Source organism: Melopsittacus undulatus, chromosome 7, assembly GCF_012275295.1.
Source record: "Melopsittacus undulatus isolate bMelUnd1 chromosome 7, bMelUnd1.mat.Z, whole genome shotgun sequence".
In the NCBI taxonomy this organism is placed as follows: domain Eukaryota; kingdom Metazoa; phylum Chordata; class Aves; order Psittaciformes; family Psittaculidae; genus Melopsittacus; species Melopsittacus undulatus.
This window is the reverse complement of record NC_047533.1, coordinates 43,720-66,001: the sequence shown is the minus strand read 5'-3', so window position 1 is coordinate 66,001 and position 22,282 is coordinate 43,720. Positions and strand designations below refer to the sequence as shown.

The following is a 22,282-nucleotide window of genomic DNA, read 5'->3' as shown; positions in this document are numbered from 1 at the left end:
AGATGTAAAACTGCTCCTGATTCCAGAAGCTGCAGAGAACTAGATATAATTATTAGTGAAATTAGGTCCACTGAAGAAGATACTCATCTTGCTGTACTTTACTGTTCCTAACAGAGAAAGAACAGCTCTGAAAAAACCTTCAGCAGGTGCCTGAAAGAGAGCTGGCTCACCAGGCAGAGCAGCCAAGCAGAGCTGGGGAGAAAGGAGAAGGGCCTCACACTAGAGCTTGTGCCATCAGCCCAGTGACTCAAGTCTTTGAGTGGAGACTTTGCTTCTTGGACAAGTCCCAGAGAAACACAATATTATGGCAAAAAAGATGCCATTACCAGTCATGCAAAGAGGAGGAGGGGGTATTTTTCAGGTCTCTATACAGCGCTGCTGAGTGCAGTATCAGAACATAGCATCCAAAAAACCAGAGGAGTGTTGGAAATTATTAAGGGTCCATGGAAATGCCTTTCAACTAGACTTAGACTTTGTCCTCTTTTATTTACCAGCTAGAAGATCTGCTAGGAACCTGCTTCCATTTAGAGGAAGGAAGGAGGATAAAATACAAGCAGGTTCTTCAGCCTAGCCAAAACAGAAAATACTTTAACAAATCCCTGGAAGCTGAAATCAACAAATGCAAATTAGGAACTAGGTGCAAGTTTCACAATGAGAGTGATAAACCACTGGAAGAAATTCTCTCTTGATAACTGCTTGGTTTTCCATCTTGTAATATCTCCAGATCAACACTAGATCTCTTTCTGGAGGAAGTGCTTCAATGTTATATGGGTACTTCAGTGAAATATATAATATGCAGGAAGCCAAACAATGATTTGAGGGTTCTTCTGTCTGTAAAAAATGCGATTATCATATGGGGACCTGTTGTTTAAATAGACAAGCAAGGAAGCAAGACAAGTTTAAAGCTCCCAGTCAGAGTGATTTCACACTATCTCCAGAAAATGTTACTTTGGTATCCCCTGAAGTTTTCCTTATCACATTATCTATCTATAACCTGTTCTACAAATGAAATATCACCATTAACCACAGTCTCTCTCGGATCACATTTGCTAAATTACTACTGACCTCTGTTTTTTCTTCCTAGTTGGCCTCTACCTTTCCTGAGATGTGAAAACTTGACAGTTTTTCAGAATGTTCTCACAAGTGGAAGGGTTAATCCTGTGTCTTTACATCAGTGTGCTGTAAATGAGAGTGCTCACCATGGCTGTTTATAGTAGTGTGAATTCATAGACTCTTGTGAACTCATTCACGATGCTTTGTAATCCCAAACTTTTATTGTAGAGCTGCTAGTCATTCTCCATTTATATTTATATAGCTGCATATCCCAGATGAGTGAAATGCTTGTTCTTACTGCCTCAGATCTGTGTATTTAAAAGTCATGTAGATGTGGCACTTGGGGACATGGTTTAGTGGTGGACTTGGCAGCGTTAGGTTTACAGTTGGACTTGATGAACTTAACAGTCTTTTCCAACCTCAATAATCTAGTATTCTGCAAGTCTATGATTTCAGGATACTTCTCAATTTTGGCAAAAATATTTTGAATTCTGATCCTTTCCCAGATGACTGGAATGACTGGAACCTCTCCCAGAGTGGTAATTTTTGTATAATCAACAGGTCTATTGACCATTTCACCACCTGAATTATTACAGCTTCAGAGCTGTGTTTGATAATTTTGGTAGAGAAGCAGTTTAGATAGTGCAGAAAACATCACAGGAAAGGGAGAGGTACAACAGATGCTTTAGAGAGGGGACAGCACAAAACCTAACTAATACACATGATCAACTTCACAGATCAAAGATATAACACTTCTTTTAAACATCATTCTTCATAAAAATTCACCTCTTCCATGAAATCTACGAAACTGTTTTCTGAGAATGACTGATTTTTAGATATACATTTGGAGTAAATCATAATTTTCTTTACTGAACTGCAACAATCTGTTGCATTCATGTTTGTTAAATCCCAACAAGCATAATTTCACACCTACCGTAAAGGGGAGCAGACACTCCTGCTGGTTCTGCACAACATAGAGGCTCAGCAGGGGCACACGGCAGGGGCCGGTCAAGCTGTGTGCCAAACACAGTGTGTTTTCCAGAGCTTCAGACAGTAGAGAACAAGTGTTGGTCCAGGAAGGTGATGTGACATCCACAATGAGAATCCGCGATGGCTGCTGGCAGTGTACTTTAGTAGCAGGAAATGTTCTCCGTGTTTCTGAGAGTAATTTTCTGAAACTCATGGCTTTTGAAGACATGCATTAGATGTCCGGTTATCCATCTGCTTCTGAACAGGAGAAAAATAACAGATAATAGCAGTGAATGGGGCTCACATTTTCTCATTCACTCAAAACAACCTGAGACATAGTAAAGAATTAAGGCTCTTACAGCTTTCTCCAAAAGCAATCATTGCCCATGCTCTAAGATAAACTCACACAAAGACAAGGGGAAATGCATCCATTCAGAAAATGAAATGCATGGCAGATATTCTCTTACAGATGCAACTGGAGCAGCTGAAAGTGTTAACAACTTAGCCATAGCCCAGGGATGAGCTGTGATACTTCACATGCACAGCCACCATGGCTCAGGTGCCTGGCATCAGTCTCCAGCAGAGGAGTGACCTCCAGCAGCAGGTGGAGAGCAAGACTTTGAACTCCTACTTCTGCAGTGGCCAGGAGATTATACCCAAATACCCCAAGGAGAACACAGCCCCCAGTCGATAAGACCAGCATGAGACAAGTAGCTGTCATAGCCAGAAAAGGCCAGTATGATGCATCAAGAAAATATTGCACACACAGATTTTACTTTGAGGATGGTGGAGAACTGACCTTTGTCCTTCAAAGGTTCTGCCATCTAGGGTTGGCTCTGCTCTGCAGAAGCCTCAACGAATGCAGCACTATGGCTGCCAGCAGTACCTCACACTGTTCAAGAACATGGGAGTGCTGCAAGCCTGAAAAAATCTGTATGTCAGAAACTAACAGAAAGCATTTTCAGCCAAACACCAGCTTTGATTCCCAGAGTCACAGAGCTGTGAAAGGCAATGCAGAGATTCACTGCAACAGCTCCATGGTGCTGTCAGTGTTCAGGCGACAGCTTGCTCAGGGAAGGAAAGGGAAGATTAGGGGATTAGGGCTCTGCAGTTCCCAGTCCTGTGTGTGTGTGGGAAGAGAGGTGGTTCCTGTTGCAGTGCCCTGTGAGACCATGGGCCCCTTCAGCACATGAGCAGAATGCATGTATTTTCCTTTCCAGCAACCAGCCCTTCACCCAGCAGCACCACCGCGTACCTCTGTGTGCACAAGGCTCAGCTGGTGCTGCACTGAGACAGTTCCCCAGGCTTTAGGAAAATCTGGCTGCTCCTGGGAAAGGGTAAGCAGAGGAGAAGCCAGGGGCAAACAGGAATGTGCTGCTGGACCTTGTGTACCTCCTGCACTCACCTGTACAGAACACAGGAAACCACTCAGCCTGAGCCCAGAGCCAACACGTTGTAGCCAGGCACAAAGGTTTAGAGGCAAAGTATTCACATGCACTCATCCTCAGCCCTCAAATACAATTGTTTGTTCCATGCCCTTTCCCATGTTTGTTCCATGCTCTTTCCCTTCAATGCACACATCCTAAGCACAAGAGCCAGCATTTTACTGGTTTGGTTTTGTTTTTTTTCCCTTCTTCATGAACAAAGTCCCTGCCTAAAATCTTATTCACTAAATGCAACCATACCTGCACAAAGCATTCAGGGCTGTTCCTAAGGATATAGAAAACACTTTAAAAATGTGTCTTGGTTTTGATAATAACAGTAGTGTGTAATCATATAAGTCTACCTGTGCCCAGAAAGTGCTTGTATAACTGTGTGTACCTTCTCAACATGAACTAGAATGAAGTTTTTCTTCCAACAGCTGTGTAAATCCCCAGGAGGCTTGGTAAAAGTCTGAAGTGCCCCTGGGTTTACATCATTGGGCTCTGCTCAGAACCCAGGCCAGAAAGCATTCCTGGAACTCATGTGGTATGTTCAGCTACAACAAAGAACTCCTTTATGCTCACCAAGGAGACAAGACACTATTTCTTACTGCCTCCAGCACTTCAGAGTACAAATTTCTGGGGCTCATGAAAAGAGTAAGAAATTAATTTCTATTTGACTGAAATATCACCAGAAAAAAAGATTTGAATGTTTTTCAGTGAAGGCAAAAGAGGCTCATCAGAGACTGACTTTCAAAACTTTAGGCTAACATTTCACTGGTGAAATGTTGTAACATTTGTTATAACTGGTGAAAATGTATTCGATGGATGTATGGATAGGCAGATGGATAGACATAGAGAAATCACACAGATATGTGAAAGTATCTTGCTGTGACTAGTAACCCAATATAATTTCATTGGAAAATGAAAACCTGCCAGCTGCCACTTTAAGCAGTGTCTCTTCTGGAGCCTTACAGTTTAGAGGAGAGTTTACTAAATTACTCCACTGAACCTGGGGAAATAGTTGTCTGCCATAGGCAGGGTTTGGTGAGGAGACTGCTTACCAGCAAGCTCTGCAAGCCCCCAGGGCTTTCTTGAGCAAGGAAACAAAACCCATCCAGCAGGCAGAAATCTAGAACATTTGGGTCTTGGATGTGCATGAGTTTCAGAGAGGAAAATGAGCCTTGATTCTGGAAAAGTCACAGTTTTCCCACATTTGAATGAATTCTCTCATTCTTGATGCTATAGAGCACTATGCTTATTTTAAACTGCCTTTAGTAAAATGGATCCCTCACCAGCTGTGCTCTCTAGCGACTGAATTTCATTTCTTTATAATTGTGGTATCTTAATGAATCTTTGCTTAGCAATATTGCTAGGGGTTATATGCAGTTCTCTATCCCAACCCTGCTGTACAGGGTGAACTTCCCACCCCTCTTGCAGCCTACATCAGTTACTCTTTGCCGTGATGAGGCTGGGTAACTGGAAAATTCTGTGTAACAGTCTAACTGGTTGCTATGATAAACTCACATCTTCATTTAAACTGCAGGTAACTGACAGAGAGCCCGGCCTAAGGGATTACACCATAATTCAGTGTGCATGAGTGAAAACTGTTAGTCCTAGCAGCTGATGTTAGCTTATTGCTCAATAAAACGGAATGTATCAGCTGTCAGAGCTAGTTGCCAGCGCTGGTGTACATTTTGCTCAATGCAAGAAGACATTCTGCAGAATTAGAAAGACAGGGATGGAAGGAAAGCTCTGCCACATTGAGTGACCTGTGAGTGCTGATGACATTCTGCAGTTGCATATTAACCTATGCGCTTAATTTGTTCCCATTATACAAAACCATTAAAGAATACCCAAGTCTAAAAATGTGTAAATGAGAAGCAACACCAAAGTTACAAGTTAAAGAATACTAAAGATAGTGTCCTGGGTTCAGCAGTAGCAGTCATTTTTTCTCCTCCTTGGTAGGTGGTGCAGTCTGTGTTTTGACTTTCAGGCTGGGAACGGTTGCTGATAGCAAGTATGTTTTGAGTTACTGCTCAAATGTTTGGTTTTTCCAAGGCCTTTTCTGAGCCTCATGCTCTGCCAGGGAGGAGGGGAGGCTGGGAGGAAGCAGAGACAGGACACCTGACCCAGGCTAGCCAAAGAGGTATTCCATACCATAGCACGTCATGCCCAGGATGTAACCGGGAGAGACCTGGAAGGGCTGGAGCTCTGGGGGGATGGAGGAGGTATCTGTCGGTGCTCGGTCAGGCAGGGTGGGGTGAGTTATGGGTCGGTGGCTGGTGAGGTGTTGTATTCTCTTCACTTGTTATTTGCTTTATCATTATTGTTTGTAGTAGTAGTAGCAGCAGTGATTTTTGTTATACCTTAGTTATTAAACTGTTCTTATCTCAACCCATGGGGGCTACATTCTTTGGATTCTCATTCCTAACTCTCCGGGAGTTGGGGGAGCAAAGGGGAAGAATGAGTGCACGAGCTGTGCAGTTTGGTTTTAAACCACCACAGATAGTCACCATCCTCTTTCTAATATAAGAACCAGCAAAATTTGGACCCAACCTCACTCTCAGAAGTAAGACAAATAACATTACTCATAAAAAGTGAGTAATGAGTAGAAGAATTCCTTACTGGGTAGCTAAACCCCACAGCAGCAGGGAGTAGAGCCAGGAAAACCTTGAGATGTGATAAAAACAAATACAAGCTATTGGCAAAGGAATGCACTCAAATGGTGAACAAAAGGTACAGTGACAGTCAACAGGTCTAAGAACAATAAAAACTTTATAGTAAAAACCTGTAAATTATGAAAGAATAAAAGCTACTCCTTAAACACATCAAGAACAGTAAACAATCTCAAAATAGTATAAACCTGCTATGAGCCTCCAAGGGTATGATTTTCTTGAATGATGTGGAATAAGTGTTCAATAAATATTCTGATCTGCATTTAGAAAAAAATGCAGTTAGCTGCAGGAGCAGCAGAGGTAGCAGAAGGTAAGAGCCCGAGTTACCTTCAGCTGAAGAAGTCCCTTATCATTGGAGGCAGCGAAAGCTCACCCTCTTCCTATGCTCCTCCCAGAACATTCGCTGCGGGCCACAAGTTCATGGAGGAGATGGACCTTAGGTCTTAAACTGTGTCACCATTTTCATATATTTGTCATTTTGAGTTTCAAACATTCCATTGTCTGATTCAGCTTGGGAAATGTGAATTTCCTCACATGGAAAACAGTTCATACTGCATAAATAATTGGGTTTACTAGAGAAAAAAGCAGCAAGTCAAGGAGAAGCCTGAGCTGTGAAGCTGTTGTGCAGTGGCCTCTGCTGTACATATTTTTGTCTACCTAACCTAGACAGGAAGGCATTTATTTAAAGAGGTCAGGGTGAACATGGGAATGAAAACAAAAAAAATAGCACAAAATCAAGCTAAAGAAAACAAAATTATTCAAGATTCTATATAACAGAAGGTACTATATGTTCTTCTATACATCACTGCTATAATCAATAATAAATAAGTGGCCTTAAGTTTGTGCTTTTATTGACAAATCACTAAATCTTAGTAAGAAGTCACTTTATCATAGTGTTAAAGTCACTCATCATACCCTTTATGTTTTTTTTTCCTAAAATTAGAGGCATTTTAACATCATAGGACTTTAGAAAAAGGCATTTTCTAATTCTGAGTCGCTAAAATGATGCGAATGCTCATCAACAAGCATGTTGACAGACAGAGCAAACCAAGGATAAGCTGATGCATAATGCATGTGGCCAAGTGCCCCTACAAAACATGCAGCCAACTCATAAAACTCATCAAGAATGCTCGGAGGAAAGTGTGTTGTCATGGGGGACTGCTGAGTGATGTGCTGGAGCTCTCAGAATTAAAACTTTTTAAGTATTGTAATATCTTTTTTATGAGATTACATGTATGATTAATGAAGCCTCATAGGGCATATACTCTATCTCTCCTGGCATCTTGCTTAAGAAACTAGAATGATATGAAGTCAACATACACATTAGAAGGATAAAACCTGCATAATTCATAAGCCTGAAAACACAACTGTAGACAGGCAATCCTCACTGAGGAAACTGGGAGATACATGCATGGATCAGAGCAGAACAGTTATTCCCTGTAATAATGCCTTACAGACAGCCCCACTTTTCTTTCTTCTACTCCCTGACACAAGGCACCTTGAATCCTTTTCAATGCAATGAAACATAATGGAGCAAGAAGGACTGCTCTTTCCCTTCCATGGCACCTTGAAATATCCTTTGACCTGATAGTCAGGGCACTTTTCTGAGAAGTAGCGTATCTTATGTGAACTCTTCACCCTGAGAACAGCACTGAATGTACACCTCACACGTTCTGGATGTCCTTTCTAGCCATTATTACAGTGTACAAAATGATCAGTGGCAATAAACACATCCACTTCAGCAGAGAAGTGAAAGCACAACTTATGGAGAATGTGTGTTAACAGCAATTCTTGTTAATTGAGAATAGAATCCCTAGAATACTAATGTATAGCAGCAGTTTAGAAACACAGTTTTGTGTATTTAGATCATGTGCTACCACCCAAAGCCTTTGTATACTGGATACGAGCTCTGAGCTTCTAAATGTTCAGTCTCAGGAATGTGCAGCATTCCCGTAGTTTCACAGTTCCTGTACTATTTTTTAGAAAGCCACCCTATCTGACAGGCCCTGCGGCTGGATACCCAGCACAGGGAACACAGCACACAGCAGCCTGCAGCACTTGTTCTCTGGCCCACAACTTGACATGGCGAAATCTGCACTGGAGCTGCGTGTCCCACCTGGAACACGAGGAAGTGCCTGGGCGGCTGTGGCAGTTGTGGCTGTGTCATTAATCAAGCAACCTGCCCCACCGCAGGCCGGGGCTGCTCTGCCGCAGTGCAGACAGAGCAGCTATCAGGTGGCTGCTCTGGTCGGGGGTGGGCCCTGGAGAAGGGAGCGCAGCCGGGTTTCACTATAAAGGGCAGGGTGGATGGAATGGGGGAGTCCCTGCCTGCGCCATTCCTCCTCCAGAAGCAGAATCACGGAAGCATTTCAGCTGGAAAAGATCATCAAGTCCAACCCTTAACCTGATGCTACCAAGTCCACCACTAAACCACGTCCCCAGGCACCTTGTCTACAAACACCCTCCCGAGGGGACCCTGCCCACAGAGGCCGTGCCGTGGCTCTACACTGGGATGAGCACGGCCTCGCTGTAGGGGCCGTGCCCGTGGCCGTGCTGGGCCAGCAGCACCCGGTCAGGGCCCGCGGCGGTGGGGTTACCTGCGCTCCCCGCAGGTGTGCCGGGTGGAGGCCCGGCTGGCGCTGCTGCGGGCGGCCGCGGGCAGGGCCCCAGCCTGGGCCAGACCCGCCTCCCTGCGCAGGCGTGCGCGGGGTGGGCCTGGGCACGCGTGCTCCGGACGGGCCCGGGGCTGCCACAGGGGTGCTCTGGCGCGTGTGCACAGGTGTACGCGCGTGTGCGCACGCGCAGAGGGACAGCAGGACCCCGCGAGGCTGAAGCGGGGGGGGGGGGGTGGGTGCACGTGAGCAGCGTGGTGCGTGCGCGTGCCCGTGCCCTCGCGTCCCCCAGGTTATGAGTGTTTAACGGAGAACCTGCGTTTTATGAAGGGGTTTTAGTCTAAGAACAGTAGAACCATAGAACAGTTCGGGTTGGACAGGACCTTAAGGTCATCCAGTTCCAACCCCCCTGCCATGGGCAGGGACACTTCACACTAAACCATATCACCCAAGGCTCTGTCCAGCCTGGCCTTGAACAGTGCCAGGGATGGAGCATTCACAACCTCCCTGGGTAACCCATTCCAGGGCCTCAGCACCCTCACAGGAAAGAACTACGTCCTTATATCCCATCTAAACTTCTGCTGTTTAAGTTTGAACCCGTTACTGCTTCTCCTATCACTACAGTCCCTAATGAATAGTCCCTCCCCAGCATCCCAATAGCCCTCCTTCAGATACTGGAAGGCTGCTCTGAGGTCTCCACGCAGCCTTCTCTTCTCCAGACTGAACAGCCCCAACTTTCTCAGCCTGTCTTCATACAGGAGGTGCTCCAGTCCCTGATCATCCTCGTGGCCTCCTCTGGACTTGTTCCAACAGTTCCATGTCCTTTTTATGTTGAGGGCACCAGAACTGCACACAATGCTCCAGGTGAGGTCTCACGAGAGCAGAGTAGAGGGGCAGGATCACCTCCTTCGACCTGCTGGTCACGCTCCTCTTGATGCAGCCCAAGATACGGTTGCTTTCTGGGCTGCAAGCACACACTGCAGCCGGCTCATGTTCATTTTCTCATCGACCAACACCTCCAAGTCCTTCTCTGCAGGGCTGCTCTGAAACTCTTCTCTGCCCAACCTGTAGCTGTGCCTGGGATTGCTCTGACCCAGGTGTAGGACCTTACATTTGGCATGGTTAAACTTCGTGAGGTTGGCATCAGCCCACCTCACAAGCATGTCAAGGTCCCTCTGGATACATTCCTTCCCTCCAGCGGATCAACCGAACCACACAGCTTGGTGTCATCGGCAAACTTGCTGAGGGCACACTCAATCCCATTGTCCATGTCAGTGACAAAGATACTGAACAAGACCTGTCCCAACACGGATCCCTGAGGGACACCACTCGTTACTGGTCTCCAGCCGGACATTGAACCATTGACCACAACTCTTTGTGTGTGGCCATCCAGCCAGTTCTTTATCCACCGAGTGCTCCACCTATCAAATTGATGATGAATGCATGCTGGAGATCTTGGGCTAAAATTATGTACATATTAGTATATAATGTGTCAGAACATTATGTACTAATATATAAATTAAACATGGCAGTTAAAGAATAAAGTTAATCAACTATAAACTAAAATCAAATAAATATGCATTGAATTTCTGTTACCTTCTGATACCTCATCAGCAGAACAGTCTGTTACCTCCCATGTCTTTATCACTCATTTGAACACAGTCATTGTGGATGAAGATTACAAATAAGACAATAACCAGAGCAGTAAATAATAATAAATACAGATTGGCTGGAATAGAAATGTCTAGGTCTTATTTGACAAATAGGCGGGTTGTAACCAACTTGTGGGAAACAAGAAGAGAATTTGGATCAATGTGAAAATTACGGGACATCTTAGAGGGACACAGTTTTTAAGAGAGGCTTCGCTATCCTCTTTCGTAGTTAGGGAGATTTCAGATCATAAGTACAGAAGTGCAATGTCTCCATATTCTAGTGCAGACTGATCTGTGGAAGAAGTGATTGGCAAATGCTCTGGACATGGGACAATCGGTTCCTCCACCATCAGTTTCCTAGAGGACAATTAAGGCTATTCCAGAGTTTTTCTCTCTATCCACCTTCCTATGTTCATGATGTCAGGTTCCTGATGGGGAACAGTTGGATGCAGTTGCTTTTCCCAGCCCTGCCAGGCAGGTGCGGTGTGAACCGATCCCATCCATGCCGTTAATGGCCAGTGCCAGCAGTCAGAGCCAGGCCGGAGGAGCTGCTGCTCCAGGCTGACCTTTCAGTGCTGTGGGCGGGGCTGAGCCCTCAGCCCGGGGGTGGCAGAGAAGCAGAGATCAAGCAGCCCTCCCGTGTTGCCGCTGGCCGGAGCGGTGCGTGCTGCCTCCAGGTGCCCGAGCAGTGCCTGTGCTCTCCGCTGCTCTCCGTGCCTGTGCCGCCCGCTGCTCTGCAGCGCCCAAGGCTCACAGGCGCTTGAGGGGCTTCAGGGGGTTCCAAGGACCCCGCGGGGGAAGGGAGGGGCGCTGCACGCGCCGGGCTCGTGCCCCCGCCTCAGGAGCGTTTGGGCGGGAAGAGCGGGCGCGTGAGGGGTTACCTCAGGAGTGTGAGGGGGGCGGCTGAGGCAGACGGGAGCGGGACCCGCCGGGGTACGGGGCGGGAGCCGGGGCCGAGGGGAAAGGGAGGGAATCGGTGCCGTTGTCTTGGTGGGCAGGGTCTGGAATTGCCTCAAGGGGGGGGGTCTCTAATTGCCTCAAGGGGGGGGGGTCGGTGCCTTCGCTTTGGTGGGGAGGGTCTGTAATTGCCTCAAGGGTGGGGGTCTGTAATTGCCTCAAGGGGGGGGGGGGGTCGGTGCCGTCGTTTTGGAGAGGAGGGTCTGTAATTGCCTCAAGGGTGGGGGTCTGTAATTACCTCAAGGGGGGGGAGGCGGTGCCGTCCTTTTGATGGGGAAGGGTCTGTAATTGCCTCAAGGGTGGGGGTCTGTATTTGCCTGAAGGGGGGGGATCGGTGCCGTTGCTTTGGTGGAGAGGGTCTGCAATTGCCTCAAGGGGGGGGGGGTCGGTGCCGTCTTTTTAGTGGGGAAGGGTCTGTAATTGCCTCAAGGGTGGGGGGGTCGGTGCCGTCGTTTTGGTGGGGAAGGGTCTGTAACTGCCTCAAGGGGGGGGTGTCGGTGCCGTCGTTCTGGTGGGGAAGGGTCTGTAATTGCCTCAAAGGTGGGGGGGTCGGTGCCGTCGTTTTGGTGGGGAAGGGTCTGTAATTGCCTCAAGGGTGGGGGTCTGTAATTGCCTCAAGGGGGGGGGGTCGGTGCCGTCGTTCTGGTGGGGAAGAGTCTGTAATTGCCTCAAGGGGGGGGGGGGTCGGTGCCGTCGTTCTGGTGGGGAGGGGTCTGTAATTGCCTCAGGGGTGGGGGGGTCGGTGCCGTCGTTCTGGTGGGGAAGGCCCTGTAATTGCATCTGGGGGGGGGGCCGGAGCCGTCGTTTTGGTGGGGGAGGGTCTGTAATTGCCTCAAGGGTGGGGGTCTGTAATTGCCTCAAGGGTGGGGGGGTCGGTGCCGTCGTTTTGGTTGGGAAGGGTCTGTAACTGCCTCAAGGGGGGGGTGTCGTGTCGGTGCCGTCGTTCTGGTGGGGAAGGGTCTGTAATTGCCTCAAGGGTGGGGGTCTGTAATTACCTCAATGGGGGGGGGTCGGTGCCGTCCTTTTGATGGGGAAGGGTCTGTAATTGCCTCAAGGGGGGGGGGGGGTCGGTGGCGTCGCTTTGGTAGGGAGGGTCTGTAATTGCCTCAAGGGTGGGGGTCTGTAATTGCCTCGGGGGGGGGGTCGGTGCCGTCGTTTTGGTGGGGAAGGGTCTGTAACTGCCTCAAGGGGGGGGTGTCGTGTCGGTGCCGTCGTTCTGGTGGGGAAGGGTCTGTAATTGCCTCAAGGGTGGGGGGGTCGGTGCCTTCGCTTTGGTGGGGAGGGTCTGTAATTGCCTCAAGGGTGGGGGTCTGCAATTGCCTCAAGGGTGGGGGGGTCGGTGCCGTCGTTTTGGTGGGGAAGGGTCTGTAATTGCCTCAAGGGGGGGGGTCGGTGCCGTCGTTTTGGTGGGGAAGGGTCTGTAATTGCCTCAAGGGGGGGGGTCTCTAATTACCTCAAGGGGCGGGGGTCGGTGCCGACACTTTGGTGGGGAGGGTCTGTAATTGCCTCAAGGGGGGGGGGGGTCGGTGCCGTCGTTTTGGTGGGGGAGGGTCTGTAATTGCCTCAAGGATGGAGGTCTGTAATTGCCTCAAGGGTGGGGGTCTGTAATTACCTCAGGGGGGGGGTGTCGGTGCCGTCGTTTTGGTGGGGAAGGGTCTGTAACTGCCTCAAGGGGGGGGGGTCTGTAATTGCCTCAAGGGTGGGGGTCTGTAATTGCCTGAAGGCGGGGGATCGGTGCCGTTGCTTTGGTGGGGAGGGTCTGTAATTGCCTCAAGGGGGGGGGTCTGTAATTGCCTCAAGGGTGGGGGGGTCGGTGCCGTCCTTTTGATGGGGAAGGGTCTGTAATTGCCTCAAGGGTGGGGGTCTGTAACTGCCTCAAGAGGGGGGGTCGGTGCCGTCCTTTTGATGGGGAAGGGTCTGTAATTCCCTCAAGGGTGGGGGTCTGTAATTGCCTCAAGGGGGGGGGGGGGTCGGTGCCGTCGTTGTGGTGGGGAAGGTTTGTTATTGCCTCATGGTGGGGGGGGTCGGTGCCGTCGTTGTGGTGGGGAAGGGTCTGTAATTGCGTCAAGGGTGGGGGGGGGTCGGTGCCGTCGTTTTGGTGGGGAAGGGTCTGTAATTGCCTCAGGGGGGGGGGGTCGGTGCCGTTGTCTTGGTGGGGAAGGTTCTATAATTGCCTCAAGGGGGGGGGTCAGTGCCGTCGTTGTGGTGGGGAAGGGTCTGTAATTGCCTCAAGGGGGGAGGGGTCGGTGCCGTTGTCTTGGTGGGGAAGGGTCTGTAATTGTCTCAAGAGGGGGGGGTCCTTGCCGTCGTTTTGGTGGGAAGGGTCTGTAATTACCTCAAGGGGGGGGGGGGTCGGTGCCGTCGTTTTGGTGGGTAGGGTCTGTAGTTGCCTCAAGGGGGGGGGGGTCGGTGTCATTTTTTGGTGGGGAAGGGTCTGTAATTGCCTCAAGGGTGGGGGGTCCGTGCCGTCGTTTTGGTGGGGAGGTCTGTAATTGCCTCAAGGGGGGGGTGTATGTAATTTCCTTAAGGAGGGGGGTCCGTAATTGCCTCAAGGAGAGAGTGGGTCGGTGCCGTCGTTGTGGTGGGGAAGGTTTGTTATTGCCTCATGGTGGGCGGGGGTCGGTGCCCTCGTTGTGGTGGGGAAGGGTCTGTAATTGCTTCAAGCTGGGGGGGGGGTCTGTGCCGTCGTTTTGGTGGGGAGGGTCTGTAATTGCCTCAAGGGGGGGGGTCGGTGCCGTTTTCTTGGTGGGGAAGGGTCTGTAATTGCCTCAAGGGGGAGGGGTCTGTGCCGTCGTTGTGGTGATGAAGGGTCTGTAATTGCTTCAAGTGCGGGGGTCTGTGCCGTCGTTTTGGTGGGGAAGGGTCTGTAATTGCCTCAAGGGGCTGGGGGTTGGTGCCGTCGTTTTGGTGGGGAAGGGTCTGTAATTGCCTCAGGGTGGGAGGGGTCGGTGCCGTTGTCTTGTTGGGGAAGGGTCTGTAATTGCCTCAAGGCGGGGGGGTGAGGTCGGAGCCGTTGTCTTGGTGGGGAAGTGTCTATAATTGTCTCAAGGGGGGTGTCAGTGCCGTCGTTGTGGTGGGGAAGGGTCTGTAATTGCCTCAAGGGGGGAGGGGTCGGTGTCGTCGTTTTGGTGGGGAAGGGTATGTAATTGCCTCAAGGGGGGGGGGTCAGTGCCGTTGTTTTGGTGGGGAAGGGTCTGTAATTGCCTCAAGGGGGGGGGTCGGTGCCGTCGTTTTGGTGGGGAGGGTCTGTAATTGCCTCAAGGGGGGGGGGTCGGTGCCGTCGTTGTGGTGGGGAAGGGTCTATAAGTGCCTCAAGGGGGGGGGGGGGTCGGTGCAGTTGTCTTGGTGGGGAAGGGTCTGTAATTGCCTCAAGGGTGGGGGGTCTGTGCCGTCGTTTTGGTGGGAAGGGTCTGTAGTTGCCTCAAGGGGGGGGGGGGGTGTGTAATTGCCTTAAGGAGGGGGGTCCGTAATTGCCTCAAGGGGAGAGTGGGTCGGTGCCGTCGTTGTGGTGGGGAAGGTTTGTTACTGCCTCATGGTGGGGGGGGGTCGGTGCCGTCGTTGTGGTAGGGAAGGGTCTGTAATTGCCTCAATGGGGGGGGTCGGTGCCGTTGTCTTGGTGGGGAAGGGTCTGTAATTGCCTCAAGGCGGGGGGGTGAGGTCGGAGCCGTTGTCTTGGTGGGGAAGTGTCTATAATTGCCTCAAGGGGGGGGGTCAGTGCCGTCGTTGTGGTGGGGAAGGGTCTGTAATTGCCTCAAGGGGGGAGGGGTCGGTGCCGTTGTCTTGGTAGGGAAGGGTCTGTAATTGCCTCAAAGGGGGGGGGGTCGGTGCCGTTGTGTTGGTGGGGAAGGGTCTGTAATTGCCTCAAAGGGGGGGGGGTCGGTGCCGTTGTCTTGGGTGGGGAAACGTCTGTAATTACCACAAGGGGATGGGGTCGGTGCAGTTGTCTTGGTGGGGAAAGGTCTCTAATTGCCTCATGGGGGGGTGAGGTCGGTGCCGTTGTCTTGGTGGCGAAGGGTCTGTAATTGCCTTACGGGGGGGGGGGTCGGTGCCGTCGTTTTGGTGGGGAGGGTCTGCATTTGTCTCAAGGAAGTGGGTCTGTAATTGCCTCAAGGGGGGTTGGTCGGTGCCGTCGTTATTGTGGGGATGGGTCTGTAATTGCCTGAAGTGTGGGGGGGCGTTGGTGCCGTCATTTTGGTGTGGAAGGGTCTGTAATTGCCTCGGGGGGGGGGGAGTCTGTGCCTTCGGGGAAGGGTCTGGAATTGCCTCTGATGTGGAAGGGGTCGGTGCTGTCATGGAAGGGTTCGTGTCCGCCGCTTGGCGGGCTGGCTGGGGGTCGGTCACCGCCGTCGGGGCTTGGCGAGCGCCGCTGGCCGGGCCAAGCTCTGCGCCTTCCCGGGAGGAGCGGTCAGGCATTGCCGAAGGGGGTGCAGCAGGACCACGGAGGATCCAGTCTCCGCCTGGAGCGTCCCGGAGCAGCAGAGAGCTCTTCGCCCTCGTCCCTGCGGGGATGTCCGGAGCACCCATCCCGTGAGAGAAGCCAATGGGTGAGCTTTTACCGGCTGGGAGGTGGGCGGGGGGGAGGGCAGAGGGAAGGGGGTCGGGAGTAGGTGCGGGAGGACGTCGGGGCCGGTGGTGTTGGGGGGATCTCCCGGTGCCTCTCGCCCCTGACCGCGTCCTCCTGCTTCGCACCGGCCTGCAGAGCAGACAGAGGAGGCGTCCGTCATGTGACGCTGCGAGGCAAGAGCGAGCGGGGGAAGCCCAGGAAGCTGAAGAGGATCAGAGCGAGCGGGGGAAGCCCAGGAGGCTGAAGAGGAGCGGAGCGGAGTGGGGGGAAGCCCAGGAGGCTGAAGAGGAGCGGAGCGGAGTGGGGGGAAGCCCAGGAGGCTGAAGATGAGCGGAGCGGAGTGGGGGGAAGCCCAGGAGGCTGACGAGGAGGAAAGAGAAAGGTACTCTCGGTACAGGGACCTCCCTGTCACTGGGGCTGGGGTCACACAAGGTCGTCACCGGCACCTTTGGGTTGCCCTGGTGGCTGGCTTTGAGCTGGGTGCCCTCCCTGTAACGAGGGTTGGGGTCTTTGCTTTTACCGTGTTGCTCCATGGGTGGGTAGCCTTCCCGGAGAGAGGGGCAACCTTGTAAGCAAGGTAATAGCCACCGTGTCCACAGGCTGGGGTGGGGGCAAGCGGAGCTCCTGAATATGGGGCATTGTGCTGCAGCCAGGATGGCTGGCCCGTAACTCGGGCTCCATGGGGCTGGTTGGGAGTGCTGAGCTGAGGGGGCCTGCCCTGGAAGAAGGGCTGTGCGTGGCCTCTCTGCTGGGGGGGGGGGAGGTTTTGGGAGGGATCCCCTGTAATCAAATGGGTGTCTCTGGTCTTTCAGAGGCATGGGGCTGAGATACGTGGTGGGGCGTGCTCTGCCCTAGGTCTCTTTCTCTCTGCTCTCAGCACCTGGGGCAGTTGAGGAGGGAGGACACTACTAAGGGAAGGTGGGAGGCTGGGGTGAAGCTGGCTGGGACCTTCCTCTGAGGTTGATGTCCCTTACTCCCCCGGGCGGGGGACCTGGTATTTCACTGAGCCCTCACTTCCTTGGCAGAAGCCCCTGGACAAGAACATTGTGTGGAACGGTGCCAGTGAGCACCACGGGCCAGTTAGACGAGGGGCGGCGGGCTGAACACAAGAGCACTGTCACCTCCTTTAACTGGTGGTGCACTGGGTGATCTCCCTGTAAACATGGCTGGAGTCTTTGGCCTTTTGCCACAATGCCCCACAGTTTGGCTGCCGGGAGAGCGTGGCAACCCTGTAAGGAGGGTGAGAGCCACAGTCCCCACCCCCGAGGAGGAAATGGAGCTCTCTGGACCCTCAGGCCAGCCTGTAAGCAGGGGAGAGCCATTTTCCTGCCCCACTCTTCTACCCCACCAGCTCTCTGCCTGCTGGTGGCCTACCCAGCGTGACCCCCTGTTGTCAGGGCGTGTCACAGTATTTGCCCCTTGTCCTGTTGAAGCTCTCTGGCTTCCACGCAGCCCTGGGCATGGTCTGAGGCTCTCCTCTCCTGCTCGTGAGTAGGGTGACTCCCCAGACAGTGGCTGCACGGAGCCCACGCTCTCTTTGTGGAACTTCTGTTTTTCCCTGTTTGTGTCTGTGGCTGTGAGTGTGTCTTTGTGTGTGTGTGTGAGCAGGAGAATGAGCTTGGTTAGGCCCTTTGAAAAATAACTGCAGCGTACTTAGCCTGAACTTCCCATGAGAGCAGGGCTCTGTGCAGTAACAGAGGGGTCCCCTCTAAGACCACGAGTGGAGGGATGGTCTGGACTCGCCCCTTCTTTCCAAGGACGGTGCCAGTCCACTTAGTTGTGGTGCAGGCAATGCGACCTGCCTGTATTCAGGACCTGGGTCTCTGCCTGCGTGGCTGCCTGTCCTGCTGGTGACATGCCAGCGTGACCCCCTGTTGTCAGGTTGTATCGCAGCATTTGCCCCTTGGCGTGTTAAAGCTCTCTGGCTTCCACGAACAACCCCAATAATCTGTGGAGCCCTTTGTTCCCTGGAGCAGCCCCAGCCTGCTTTAAGCAGGGCTTGGGAGGCTGTTTTAGCCAGCCCACAGGAGCGAGCCCTCCCTTGCCTTTTGGAGGGTGCAGGTTGAGGAAGTTCTGTGCCCAGAGGGCTCAGGCCCACTTTTGGCTGGGCTGACCTCCCCCTGGTTGGGGTTGAGGTCACTGGATGAGCTCCTGATTACGTGATGATGATGATGATGATGGTGATAATGATGATGTGCTGCAGCCAGGAGGGCCCGCCCATAACATGGGCGCAGGTCCGAGCTTCAGGCTTCGTGGGGCTTGTCGGGAGCGCTGCGGTGAGGGGAGCCACCCTGTAAGGAGGGCTGTGAGTGTCCCCTGCTCCCAGTGGGAGTGCTGGGAGGGCCCCCCTGTAAGCAGGTGGGTGTCCCTGGCCCCAGTCTTGCAGGGGCAACAATTCAGATGTGTCTTCTCATGGCAGAACTGGAATAGCTTCTAAGAAACCAGGGAACGGCACTGAGCCAGGTACCTCCCCAAGACCCATCAAGACCCTCGCTAAAGCACTCAGGATGATGTAGTGTGACTGCAGCCCCGGTGACAGGGATGTCCCTTTGCTCAGAGTGCGTTTCTCTGGGCCTTTCTTCAGCCCGCTGCTTCTCTTGCCTTGCAGTTCCACACGAGGGATCCACCTCTGCTTAACCTTCTCCTCCCGGGGCTGCTGCCAAGGAACAGGGGAGCCTTTGCCAACTCCTCCGCCCGGTGGACCGGGGGTCGGCCGCCCCGGAGCAACATCCCTGCTTTTCTTTGTCCAGAGTCCTGGGACTGAGAGCAGAGACCGAGCGGAGCAGGGCACGGCGAGGCGGGTGGATTGGGAGCAGATGAAGGGTGGTCAGCGGCGCTCGCCCGCCTCAACCACCCCCCCAGTTTGCACCCAGCTGCTCAGCGTTAAAGCGACAGCTTCTGCCGAGGGGGAGGGATCCAGCTCAGGAAGTTCTGCCCAAGCCCCCAAAGCCCTCCCGGGAAATGCCCTTGCCAGAGCTTCCAGCGCTTCCGCGGCCCAGCACTCTGCAGAGCGCGCAGCTGGCAGCCTGTGTGGGGTGAGCGCCCCGCCAGCGGGGTGCGGGTCAGGGTGCCCCTGAATGGGAGGGAGAGAGGGAGTCCCCGAGGGCCTTGGGGACCAGGGCCGCCCCCTCCAGCCGCTGCTTTGCACGCCCAGCAGCGTGTGCCCAGGGTGCCGTCTGCGAGCGCGCCTCCAGCGCCGGCGGAGCTTCGGGACCCCACTCCAGTGAGAAAAGGCGATTGCCGAGGTGTTTGGGGGGGGGGGGGGGTGCGGGGGTGGGGTGGGGTGGGAAGGAGGTTGGGGAGTGTGATGGGCAGTGTGTGCAGCGGCTCTCTGTCCAGCCGGCGAAGCAGCGGGGACTGCTTGGCCCTGACCGCGTCCTGCGGCCCCTGCAGCGGCTGCCGGCGGAGGAGTCCGTCGAGTGTGGAAGGAGCAGCGGGGAAAGAGCGAGCGAGGATGGGAGCAGGAAGAACGGGCGAGAGCACGCGGCTGTGAGCAGGAACCGTCCTGCACCAGCTGCTGCCGCTGCCCTTTTCCCAGCTCTTCCCTGCGGTGGGTACTGAAACAAGGAGGCACAAAATGTAATCAGTTCTAAAGTAATGATAAGTTTGGCTTTGTAATGAAAAGTAACCGTTTTGCCTGAAGGCAGTTTCAGGTCCTCAGAACCTCAATACAATAGGTGTGACAAAAACAGAATGGAAAACAACCAGGGTGTTGGTAGCACCTGGGACTAGCTGATGGCCAGGATAGGAGCAGTTAAACCTACTGATAAGTAAAAGAACAGGATTATTGCTATGTCTGTAATGTTAATTAAGCTGGGAACGACGATCACATTTTTGTATAAATGTGGGAAACTTTCTGGAAATGATGTAATATTCCCAGTGACTATATAAGGATGGCCTGTAGAGCAATAAGGGGACACACGTTAGGAGGAGCTATCCCCCGTGTCTCCCAGCGCCATAATAAATAATACCTGCTTGTCAACTTGAAACTCTGTTGGCGAGTTTGTTCATGGAGTTTTTTCCGAATCAATTTGGCACCCCAGATGGGACCCTCTCTGCTCGGCTGCAGGACCCGCTGAGGACAGGGCTCCCTAGGGCCCTTAGGAGTTTTTCCCGGAGGGACCCCTCGACTCATTCGGATCACTGCGGGAGCAGACAAGGACCATCTTCAGAAAAGGTACTCTTTTATATTTAAGGGGGGATCCTGCAAGACGCAGTTGGCAGTAGGCGTCTTGTAGAAGGCATTGTATATTGGTTTGGTAAGCGTATGCATGGTAGGAAGCCTTCCGTATATCGAGATAGGAAATCTCGTGGGTAAAGGTGTATACCCGGCTGCTAGCGTCCGTTTGGTATACACCCACAAGAAGCAGTGGGCATCTTGTGGTTTGGGTTATGCAAGACGCAGTGGCAGTAGGTGTCTTGTAGAAAAGGTTTTACCAGTTTACAATCACAGGAGGCAGTGGGCATCTTGTGGTTAGGGTCCTACAAGACACAGTGGGTGTCTTATAGAAAACAAGTTGGGTCCTGCAAGACACAGTGGGTGTCTTATAGGAAGGGTTTTGGATTTTACTGGTATTTGACTTCTATTGTGGCTTATTACAGTTGCGATTTTGGTCTTGTGATTTTTGGTATTGGTGACAGACTGCTATAAATGTGTCTCTGTTTCAAGTATTGTAACAGTGGAGTGTCTATTCTGTGGCTTGTTATAGTGATGATTTTCGTCTTGTGATGTTAGTGTTGGCAACAGGTTATAACTATTAATTGTTTGATACGATTTTAGTCTCTGTCTCAAGTGTTGTAACTGGATGGAGTGTGTGTGTGGGATCCCGTGTGTGTGTGTGTGTGAATGCGAGATTGATAATGGGAAATCAGCAGAGTGGAGAAATCTTGAAAAAGAGTCCTTTAGGGTGCATTTTGGCCCATTGGAAAGAACTGGGAGGGTCTTCTGGGGGCTTGCTAAATAAGAAAACATTGGTGAAATATTGTAACCAATGGTGGCCTTTGTATAGTTTGGAAGATCAGGGAAAATGGCCTAAAAATGTAACTTTGAATTATGATACGTTGTTATAATTAATGTTGTTTTTGAGGTGGCAAGGAAAATTGAATTAAGTAATGTATGCAGATATGACAGACGGAATGCAAAATTAATATACCTTCGCCAGATCCCTTAATTTTGGCTTTGGAAAAAGACAGGGAAAAACTTGAAAGCTAAGCTGGAGAGATGTTGTTCAGATCGTGATACTGGGGAAAGATGTTTAAAGTTAAGGAAAACCAAGAAGGAAAGTAGGGGAGCTCGGGCAGCTCCTGTGGTTGAGTGTGGGATGCGTGCTGGGGGAAGTGCATGGGATGGCTCCGGTGGCTGAATTGGAGCTAGACTGACGGGGACCTGGGTAATCTACCCTAGTAGATCTACTGGTTAAATTAAAACCGGGGACTAGAGGAAATAAAGTAGAATTTTAGTGGATACGGGAGCAACTTGTTCAGCGTTAAGTCAGAGGGAAAAGAATTTGTTACGGATTAAAAAAAAAAAAAAATTCTTTCTGAAACCCTTTCAGTACAAATTGGAAAAACAAACGGGAATGCATAATTTCTTATGCATACTAAATTCTCCAAAATCTATATTAGGGCTAGAAGAAGCATTTAAAGAAGGTAAAATGGAATTGAGAGTTAAGAATCAGTTAATTTCAGTTTTGAGTTTATATCTTCAACAGAAAAGCGAACAGGAGGACCCCCCCTGAAATAGAAGAAATCCTTAATCAAGTATATCTGGGAGTATGGGCATCTGAAGTTCCAGAAATGGCCATAAGAACTGCTGAAAAAAAAGGTGGACACACGCGTCTTGAGAAGAAGGACCCATAAAAGAATGGAAAGTTGTGACTGAACCCAGAGACGCCAAGTTGACCCTCAAGAGGACTTGGATAAGGGAATTCATATTGACTCCTGTAAATTTGATATGGGAAATGCAGATATAGTTGAAATTATTTTAAGAAACCATAGGATAAGGGCCAGTACCAGTCCATGTCCTATATGCAAACACTGCAATTTGTATATTAGACCTAAGTGTCCCAATTGTTTGAAGTATATTACTCGTAGGGGAGACCAGGAACAATTTTTTGAGGAATCAATTACAGTTCTTTTGCATTCGGTGTGAAATTAGCACCTCGTTGGAACAGTTGTTGTGGGTCAAATACTACTGCCATAGTAGCCGATGGGGAATATACCTTTAACCTACCAAAGAGGGCAAGACCAGAGGGAATCCGTGCTGCAGCTGAAAAGGTCTGCCGAGGGCTGCAACCCCTGGGGCTGTGACCGCTGAGCACTATGATCCTGACCAGACCTCTTTTGGTGTCGGTTCTGATAGGAACCATATGGGAAA

The 22,282-nt window shown here is 51.3% G+C and overlaps 1 protein-coding gene across 7 annotated transcripts in view; it reads right to left on the bottom strand.

The window, feature by feature from the left end:
• M1AP (meiosis 1 associated protein) overlaps positions 1–8,806 on the bottom strand; it is a 32,816-nt gene extending 24,010 nt beyond the window's left edge. For 5 of the 7 annotated variants that reach the window (XM_034064959.1, XM_034064960.1, XM_034064957.1 and 2 more), the window contains exons 1-2: positions 8,719–8,806; positions 1,988–2,280 (exon numbers count right to left, since the gene is read on the bottom strand). In XM_034064959.1, coding sequence (XP_033920850.1) covers positions 1,988–2,251 — 264 coding nt within the window. In that variant the 5' untranslated portion in view covers positions 2,252–2,280; positions 8,719–8,806. Of the gene's footprint in view, positions 1–1,987; positions 2,281–3,277; positions 3,322–8,718 lie in introns of those variants that run through there. The other 2 variants (XM_031042648.2, XM_031042650.2) reach the window with 2 other exon arrangements.
• Positions 8,807–22,282: the final 13,476 nt, after the last annotated feature.